At 53.2% G+C, this 10,031-nt stretch overlaps 2 protein-coding genes across 2 annotated transcripts; both read right to left on the bottom strand.

Moving 5' to 3' along the window:
- Positions 1-2,120: 2,120 nt before the first annotated feature.
- Positions 2,121-4,199, bottom strand: MAA_05130 (uncharacterized protein; the record flags this gene model as incomplete). Its single annotated transcript, XM_007823128.2, has 2 exons — positions 2,121-2,536; positions 2,600-4,199. 2 exons carry the CDS (start codon positions 4,197-4,199, stop codon positions 2,121-2,123), a joined length of 2,016 nt encoding a protein of 671 aa, XP_007821319.2.
- A 2,369-nt stretch (positions 4,200-6,568) lies between these two features.
- On the bottom strand, positions 6,569-9,408 carry MAA_05131 (zinc finger domain-containing protein; the record flags this gene model as incomplete). Its single annotated transcript, XM_007823129.1, has 3 exons — positions 6,569-7,282; positions 7,345-7,613; positions 7,671-9,408. The coding sequence occupies 3 exons, from the start codon at positions 9,406-9,408 to the stop codon at positions 6,569-6,571; spliced, it is 2,721 nt and encodes a 906-aa protein (XP_007821320.1).
- Between the last annotated feature and the right edge of the window lie 623 nt (positions 9,409-10,031).

Here is a 10,031-nt window from a genome sequence, read left to right as displayed (position 1 = left end):
CAATGCGTACGTCGATGTAGACTGAACGTGACGTGTCCAACACAACTGCACAACACAGACGCAAGACGTGCCGCAAAACAAAGGGCAGTTCGTAAAGGAGGGACCGAGTCCGTGAAAGCTTGCGTGTTCAGTGCTGGATGGGAAAATAAAAAGAAGCCAGGTGGCGGATGGTGATGTCCAGAACCGGCAAGCCCAGTCAGGTCGTCACCCTTTTTGGCGAGATTCAGGGACGAGCAGCTCTGGGGTGAGTAGTAGCTCAGAGACACAACTACGCAGTGGGTACGGGGTATGGAGTCAGCGCTCAGTGCTCTCCGTACGCAGGGCGTATGAACTTCAAAGTCCGCTGCTTTGCCGGCACCACAAGAGTGCAACCACCAGTTGACATGGAAGTGGACTGAAGTGGGCAAACGCGACCCAAGGTGGGGACCCAGTCGCGGGTTGCGCGACAGCATGTGCCATCGTCGCCAGGCTTGACTTGAGACTCGGAGCAATTGGCAGTTGACAGTCAGCAAAGACTGTGGGTCGTGGGACATCGCGGCCTCCGCTTTGATTGGCCCACATCCCTCTCTGCTTGCCTCCTTCGCCTCGGTCTCGGGGCGTACGGGGGGGAGCTTACCAGGAACCACTGTGCAGTGGCTGCCAGCGCTCACAGGGGGCGTGAATCAAGCCCAAGCCAGCACAGCAGAGGCGCCCCAAAGGCAGGCCCCGGAAGCCGCTACACGTGCCATTTATTCCTTCCTGGATGTTCTAGTGGTCGAGCCCTAGCATCAACTGACGATTTCACAAGTTCCAGCGCCTTGTTTATGATTACCATGTCAGTGAATGGGCGATGCCCGGCCGACAACAAATTAACTGCAGGGTACCTACCTACTTAAGCATGTCATCTTCAAACACTTTCGCACAGGCGAGCAGTTCATACACGTGGCGTATCACGGAGTACACGACGCAGTCGAGGCGATCGAGTTGCGGCTTCCAGCCAAGGCTACTCCCGTTCACATCTGGTGTCACCAGCGCTCGGCATATATTGGTCTGGTCCATCCTAACCACCACCAGCTACTACTAGTCGACGTCCCTCACACGCCCTCCCTCGAAACGTGGGGGGAAAAGGAGGGAAGGAAGGGGGGTACTGTCAAGTTCGTTTCCAGATCCAGCCTACCCGTCGTCCGGTCTATCCAGCTTTGCAGATGAGCCGGCATCAGTGTCTTGACCTTTTCCATGTCTGCTTTTTCTGCGTCTCGCCAAACCGCGCGGTCCGGGGTCAGCCAAAGCAGCGTGCGGGACTTACCGATATGAGTGATGGCTCTCGTCCTGGGCTCTGCAGGCCTGCATGGCTCGACGCAGCGGCTCGAAATGCCGGCGTGTTCCCGCTGTTACTGCTAGTACCAGTCCGCAGCTGCATCAATTGATCCTCCCGTGCGAGGGCTGCACACTTGGCCATGTGTCAAGGCCAGGTCCTGACCCGCCTGCCGACATCTCGCACGCATCAATCGTCAAGGCTTCCCGCTGCCGTCCACCACCCAGGCGCCTCATCCACACACCTCTGCTGTCACTGAAAACCCACCATCCCGACCCAAGGTCCACTACATCGACACCTTCAATATTTACTTGCATACTCCGTACTTCCATGTCGTTTCACACCGCGCATCTCGTCCGCCGCCTGTGGCGTTTTCCCACCTGTTGCTTCATGGCTAATCACATCAGGGTCATCTAGAGAAATAGGAAAGTCGTGGATTTTAGGCGTACAGGGCAAAATGTGTCAAATGTGAATTCAACCCTCAGGCTCCCCAAACATGAAACGGCGCAAAACAACTGAACTCCAGACAAACCCACGTTTTCGTTTCCGCAGGTCACCCCATCCTACCTACCTTTCCCTCCACCCTCCCCTCTCCCATATCTCTTATGTATTTTCACGCATTCGTAGCCGTAACCCCAAGGCTTCCGTCAAGCAAAAGCAAAAGCAACAAGTAGTCGCATTCCCACACTCCCAAAATAAAACGCCGCCCTAGCCAGCCAGTCCCATGACCCCATGATCCATAAAACGACCTGACTTTCCTTCCAAGACAAAAGTATCGACAAAAGTACAACAAACAATGGCAACAAACAGTAGGCGTAGCCCGGGCTCACATAACCGAGTTTCCCCCGATTGCCAAGTTGCCATCTGGTCCTGCCAGCCTCTCCCGTTGAACCATGACGCGCTCGTTACATATATCAATAAACATCTCAAATCTCTTGATGAGCTTTTCTTTTTCTTCAAGTTGGCTTTTCAGCGCATCGATTTCTTTTTGTTTCTCCTCTTCAATCTTCTGCAGGTCCTCTCGCGCCTTTGCCAGCTCTCTGCGAAGGTCCGCGCGAATCCTGTCTTCCGGTGATTGCTGCGGTTTTGTGTATATCGCCGGCCTATTCTCGGCAAGTCCTGTTGCCACCTTCTGTGGGTTTCGATTTATAGCAGCTCTTGCATTGTATATATCCCTCGGGAGCAAGTGACAGTCCGGATTTTCGGTTTGCAGAATTTGGAGTGTTTCGGATACGCCTGCCCCTGCGAGATGGTCAGCAGAAGTACTTTTGGTAGAATTTGAACCTTTTGATGGTTTTTGCGTACCGTTTTCCTTCAGCTGTTTGACAGCCGCCACCATCTTGCTGTCAAGCTTTCTGGCGGCAGGATGATTGGAAGGACTCTCGCTTGGCCCATGATTGTGCTGCAGATGCGCAGGATCAGGGCGGTAGCGAATCGTCCACTGAGTACGTTGTTCAATGGCAAAAAAGCCAAAGGGACAATCGCATTTCCTGGATGATGTTTTGCGCTTGCGGAATTCCGGGCTCACCCTACTGGGCGGCTTTCCAGCACGATCGCAAACAAACAGGACTTTCTTGAGGCCAGGAACCGTCTTCTTGGAGCGGCCAATAACAATGGCATAGCCAACAGATGTGCAATAACGCAGAACGGCTTTTTGCACGGCTTCTAACGTCGGATAGCTTCCTCCCTCAGGCGGGGGAGACATCATCTCTCCCATAGGCTGCGAGGGGACGTAGGAAGGGTCATTTAAAAGCTTTGAGTCGAGACCATTGACTTCCGACGCATCTCCATCTTGATTTCCATCGACATCCATTTCACTGCCCGCATGGTTTGCCTGCTGTTGGGGAACCTGAGCAGCAGGCTGCTGAGGGGAGGCCTGTACCTGATTGACTTGCTGAACTTGCTGAACTTGTTGCTGCTGGGGAGGCTGCTGCTGCTGTTGAGGCATCTGCTGTTGCGGTATCTGTTGCTGAGGCGGCTGCGGCGTTGATTGCTGCGGAGTAGGCTGAGGAGTTACCTGAGCCTGCGGCGGTTGCGGCTGCTGCTGTTGTTGAGGTTGCTGGGACGGTTGTTGTTGTTGCTGCTGCTGCTGCTGCTGTGGCGTTGACTGTTGCGAACGACCATGAGGCTGGTGAGGCTGGACGCTTTGGCGTCCCTGATGGCCTGGATGACCTGGATGGCCTGGATGGCCTGGATGAGTCTGATGAGCCTGATGCGCAGGATGTGCCGGGTGCGCCGGGTGTGCCGGATGCTGTTGGTGTTGTTGATGTTGTTGGTGCTGCTGGTGCTGTTGATGTTGCTGATGTTGCTGATGTTGTTGCTGCTGCTGCTGCTGCTGCTGTTGTTGTTGCTGCTGCTGCTGTTGATGAGGTTGGTGGCCTGGATGTTGTTGGTGATGCCCTTGCTGCTGATGATGAGGTGGGTGCTGCTGGTGGCTCGGATGGCCAGGGTGGCCCTGATGGGAAGGATGTTGCTGCTGGTGTTGATGAGACAGGATCGGGTCATGCTGGACCGATTGACTCATGGACGTCGGGAACATCATGGGCGGCGGATTTGGCTGAGGCGGCATCTGCTGCCTCGGCGGCGCCGCCCTCTGTCGCTGAACACCGAGGGCATTTGGTGGTACGTGTGAGTTGGGAGTTCGCGAAGGCGGGTGGCCGTTGGGGATATTTGGATTCACCGGCGATGCGAAGAGATGTGGAGGATATGTGCCTTGGGGGGGCTGCTGAGGCGTATAGCCCTGTGGTTGATATGGCGACGCGGCATGAGGGGCCGGGGATTGCTTATTCGGTTGATGCTGATGCTGATTCGCGTGGGTTGGAGGAAATGCGGCACTTCGTCTGAGGCCAGCTTGCGAGAAGTTTAACCCGTGGGCATTAGAGCCAGACGGTCCCAAACTCGACATGGTGTGTCTGTCTGCAGGAGAGGCAGTGGCGCCAAATCGTCGTGATGGCGCGTGGCACGCAAAGCTCTGTGGTCGTAACAACGAGAAGGGAATAAAAAGATGTCAAAAACAAAGAAAAAAACGACGACGACGCTTCGCTCAACGTCGCCAAGCAGAGAGAGTTGAGGGACGAGCCGTGGTTGAGGGCAAGTCGGAAACGCGTCGGCGATGCTCCCACATCCGCTCCTCTCTCTCAGGCGGCGTTCGAGTGTAGTTGTTGGTCAACGTCGGCCGTCGGTATCGTCGTGATCTCGGCCGTCGTTGAAGCCCTCGTCAACGGCTGAGCTGGTGATGGACGTTGAAAAAGAAACTGGGCTGCGCAATGGAAACCCTGGACCTGGTTTGGGGGTGTCGATAATGGGCTGGAGGAGGCGTGGAGGTGCGTGGAGGTGCGCGCCCGAGAGGTGTGGGCAGAGGGAAGGGAGGAGCTGGGGAGACAGTCCACGGGTGTTGCAAGACCCAAGGGCAAAAAAAAAATATCAAAAAAATTCTGGTCGGGTTGTGCGGGCGGGCAGGCGGGCAGGCGGATTGGAGCACGTTGCGCACTCACAACGTTAATGTCTGGTCTGGTCCAGATGTGGTGGTAGCCATGGAGGTGGCACTGGCAGAAGCGGACTCTGGCTCACTCACCAGCACGTCTGGCGGAATGCTCGTTGGCTGGCACTCGAGGGGTGGAGACGTGAGGCGATTAATTTGGTCAAATGGGAGGGAGGCGTACGAGTCCAGCCCGACAAGGTTCCAAAGGCTTTTTTTTGCCTCGATCATCGCCTTCTGCCAAAACGTGCGCTTTTTAGCATTGCCCAGCACGACAAATTGGCATTGGCAGTTCCCGCGGGCATAAAGAGCCATCAAGGGCCCGGCATGGCCCAGCATGGCCCGGCAAGGGTCGGCATGACATTCGCCAGTGACGGCAACCGAGACGACTTGGCTAGCGTCAAACGGGCCTCTTGTCCGGTCACACACACGCCCACCACCTCTCACCGGCAGTCTGGTTGCAAAGATGCGTGGCCCTGTGAGCCAGATTTGGAGCCGTCCGAACCTCGATTCATATATGTACAGCCAGGAGCTGGTTAGCAGTTGGCAAGCTGGCTAGCAGCTCCTGTAGATGTGCTTGATCGGACGCGATGGCGGAAAGTGGTCTGCTGTTGGTCTCTAGTGCTAGCATTGAACGGGGCCAGCCACCCTGTTGCCCACCCTGTTGCCTGTGCGCCTGCCTGCCCTCCAGCGCCAGACTCAGGCCCAGGCTCAGGACATCAAATCGGATCCATCGATTTACTATGCCAAGTTTGAATTGCCTCCGTACGCGAGCAAGTACGGATTAACTGTCTACAGTCCAAAGTCAACAGCCCAAACAGCTGAAAGAAAGAGAAAATAAAGACTTAAAAAAAAAACTTGGCCTCGCTCCCTCGTTCTCTCTGCTTTTCTCCATTGTTTTCCTACGGCGTTGGCAGGAATGCAAATGCCAAGCGCCAACATACTTCCTCCCCACCACGTGACGTGCGCCAATCACCATGTAGCACAAAAATGCAAAAGCTATTTCGTGCTCCGTGTCGTCTTTTGGCCGTGTCTGACGTGAGGGCCAGCTGTCCAATCGTCAACTTCAAAAACAGTGGCCATGCGCCAGAGCCAATTGTCGACGTCTGTGTTGCATCAAGAGCCATTTGCTGGCCCTGCCTCCGGTTTGCCAGTGTCTAGCTACCTGTCCGGCTTAGTTGTCCTCGACTCTTCGTTCCAGAGCGCGTTATCCTTTCTATTTGCGCCTCTGGCCCTGCGGAGCAACTGCTAAAAAGTACGAGGGACCTAGGAAACTGCGCGAGAAGCTTATCCGGTTACAAACACGCGATAATTTATTTCACTTCACTGCACGCTTTTTGAGTCGTCACCAATGTCGCGCTCACATAAATATTCATACCCCATCACACAACGGTGCTTCTGTCTACTTGGTGATTATTCATGGCGTCGGCATATTTATTAACCCGGCATGTCGTTTTTTGACAGGCAACCAGACTTGTCAATCCAGCCCTCCGTAATACCCTTCCCACCAAGTTGAGCAGGTTTGTCATACATCCATGCTCCATCCTTTCTCTATCTTGCACCACCAGCCAATGACTCAACAAAGTGCGGTCATCAAAACGACCGATTGACGCATGTATCAGTCAAACTTAATCCACCACTCCTACTTTCTTGACCGTCATGAACCCAGAGCCCGCTGAGTCCTGCAGATGGCCATAAATCATTAGATCCTAGCTCCCAGTTCCCCCCAAAGCCAGCCCGTCATTATACAGGCAACAGCAGAAAAGCAAAAAAAGCGGGCAACACAAGAACCCTCTCTATTCCATCTTCCTCCTCTTTCGGCTCTTAGTAGACTCTTCTTGGCCATCCACAAAATGTCCCTTTTCGATTTGATGTTGGCGTAGATTGTCTGGACGATTTTTATACTGGCTGTTGCACCCCGGGAATGGGCATGGATAGATTGTGGGAGGCGTGTTGGCATGCATTAGCTTCTTGTGTTTAGCCATACTTCCATGGAACCACTGAGGGTTTCCCTTTGGTCTGTAGCCACAAATCTCACAACACATGTCGGTATTCCGTTTTTTTGGCAATGCTGCCTCTCCTGATCTGGAGGGCGTTGAAGGCGTTCGGGCTTGGGAAGGCGCCGGGATGAGTGTGGATGGAGTGTCGGACGCGGGCAGCCACTCTTGTTCGTTGACAGGTGTATGATCAGCGGCGTGTATAGAACCCAACGACTCGTAATCGATTGGCAAACCAGGCTGGAATGAAACTAAATCGTCGAAGGCAAAGTCCATTGGCATTTCTAATTCTGATATGCCATGACTTGATATATCGAGCTGTGACTCGACCAAGTCTATGCCCAACACTGGGACATCAGAACCGTGCATGATAGATGCCATTAACTCAATACCAAGCTTGTGATATTGCAATCTGGGCGTGTAGTGAAGGCCATTCTGAATCTGAAGCGAGTCGATGCGGGTTCGGATTTGTTTAACAAATACATCAAAGTACAAGTCCGGCGGCAATTGCATCTGTGGAGATGGTCAGCACATACATCAAGCACGCTGGCAGCCGGAACCTCGTATCATCTTACCTTTCCGGACTGTAGCAATTCAAGCTCAAGACGGCGAACTGTAGAGACGTGATTGGACTCGATTCGATCCAATAGTTCCTTCATACCTGAAACAAACCCGCCCGCATTGTGATACTGTTGAGACAACGCGAGAACCAAACTCTTTGCTGCGTCTACAAACGGAGAGTCTTGCATCGTGGCAAGATTGGTATCTTTCAGATGTTTTGTACAGAGGTTGGATGTTTGGATTTCTGGTTTTGTCGTGTTTCGCAGCGCGGCGTATTCTAACTCTACAAGGTCGTCAGCTTGTACTCACAGGTCCATACCTCATTATCCAGCAGCCATACCGTCTAAGAAGTATTGCGAAATGAACAGTAATGGGTCGTTGTTGGGGTCGATAGGGGTAGCGAGTCCTTTGCCTTTTCTGGCAGTTGGTGTAGACGAGGGCTCAGGGAGGCATTGTTGTCGAATGTGCACCAAATCTTCATCAGTCACATCGCCAGGCTTCCAAAGGAATTCAACGACTTGCAGGTATGCAAACTTGTCCTCGTCCGTCATCCAAGAGCAATAGGATACAGCCTGATTGAATAATTTCGTCAACCAGTTTGCAGCATCTTGTTCGTGTATCACGAGGGAAAGCGAATATACGACATGTAAAAAGCACAACATCTTCGCCGAGGATTGCACCTGCTGTCCTTGAAAAATGTCTGACATTGTCTCCAGGCCAGTCAAGGAAACCGAATTCGCTGGTATACTGCAAAAGCGTGAAGCCACATGGTTCTTCCCATCATGGTTCAACGGTTGTAATTTCTTTACTGAACCAGACACGTGGAGATTCAATGTATCTCGCGCTGAGCGTAGGAGTTCATGAGGGCTAGCCTGTTTCTGAGCATGGCTCTTGAGGTCTGCAAGAAGATGCTGTAATTGTTGGCTCTCGTTTTGGAGGCTTTCCGGGTGCAAGCTTTCCGCTGGAGAAGGCACAAGAGGGACGGTCGAAGGCGCGCTTGGTTGGTGGTTGGCATCCACGAGATCCAGCCCCATTGGGATATCAGCAGGGAGCTCTGTCAAGCCTATTAGGCCAGTCGGTCCGTCCACAAAATGCGAAAAGGTCATGTTCACATCATCAACCTCCGGATGAGTTGGCAAGGGCTGCGAACATGGGAAGACATCGTCCGGGTTTGGCACTTCATCTGCGGGAGAAGTCAGGGCCGACTCAAAGCCAATACCATTTCCCCAAACTCCAGACCATGCTGACATGGGAGAAATGGTGCAGCTGGCCATGGACGACGTGCTGTTCGTGCTGTTCGTGCTCGTCGTGCTCGTCGTGCTACTGGTTGATCTGACTGATGAGCTCGGCTGCAGGTTCCTACTTCGACGTCGCGATCGGGCTCGAGAGAAGTCAAGGGCTGCTCTTGTATTGAGTTGCAGTGCTGGCTTAGCAAACGTATTCACTGTGTTCGGCTTTGCAAGGTCGGCTGGGGAAACAGTCTGAATGGGCGGTGACGAAGACCAATTTATATACTCTTCGTAGTTCACATGGGACTTGTTCCTGGTTATAGAATTTCGAGGATAAACAGATAGAGGCTGTGTACAAGCGGTATATGCGGAGGAGGTGGAAGACGACCGGCTTAAGTAGTCTTGTTGGGAAGCTTCCCCATCCTCAGGAATCGGAGCAAGCACGACCTCACTCGAGTCAATTTCGTGAATTTCATTCGACTGCAGCTCGAATCCTCTATGGGCCTCTGTAGGGCGTCCGTCGTGAACAAGTCCATCGTAGCTAGGCGGGTCGTCTTCAATGTCAAGATTGGGAGGCGAAGGAGTTGGAATGGGAGACTTGGGTCTTCCCAAGGATGAAAACACAGACTTTGCCAGCGATAGCAACTTCTTTCGTTTCGAAGGATGGCCGAGGCAGCGTCGACACTTATTGATCTCATGGAACGTCTCAGCCTGGCCACAGTCATAGCACCAGTACTCGCCAGACTCGAGGTGCTTGCAATCATAGAGGTGCTGAAGCAATAGCTCATGGTTGGGGAAACGCTTTCGGCAACGAAGCAAAGGGCATTCCCTACGCTCCTCGGCGGTCATCTTGGGACAAACATTTCGCTTGACTGCAGCCCATACAATGAATCTATGCAGAGCGCATTCATCCGACGAAGTGTCACGCGTGCTGAAGATGGCTTTCATCAGTATATGCTCTTAGCCCTGCGGAGAACTGTTCTAAGAAGACTGCATGGAGCGGGTTACCAACGTTTCATAAACACATGGCGGCTGCTTCTCAGACTCAAAGGACCTGATTGACGATGAGGATATCGAGGCAGTGGTTGAGCGTCCGAGGCTTAATCGATGGCTCGTAGGGGTACGAGTAAATCTTCGTATGGCCGAGGCCGTCATGCTAATCTCGTCAAATGAAGAACGTTTACCGCTCTCCATAGTGGCAACAGATGCTCAGACGAAGAACAACGAAAGGTTGACCACACCCAACCAAGACTTCAAGGTAAGGTATTGACGCCAAAAATAAAAGGGGAAAAGACTCGCTACATGGTCGTAGCCACAGGTGTTTAACTCAGGCCGTAGTCCGTCAACCAGGGAAGAATGAGGATACAGGAAACCAGGCTGTGGTGGCTCTGGCCATTGTCCTGGGAGGCCTTTGCCCAGCTCTCGCCGGCTTGCATATGTAGGACTCCTGCCGCAGAGCCGTAGGACTTGAG

Source organism: Metarhizium robertsii (genome assembly GCF_000187425.2).
Source record: "Metarhizium robertsii ARSEF 23 chromosome Unknown MAA_Scf_2, whole genome shotgun sequence".
Lineage (NCBI taxonomy): Eukaryota > Fungi > Ascomycota > Sordariomycetes > Hypocreales > Clavicipitaceae > Metarhizium > Metarhizium robertsii.
Note: the sequence above shows the minus strand (reverse complement) of the source record. Positions and strands in the feature narration are given on the sequence as shown.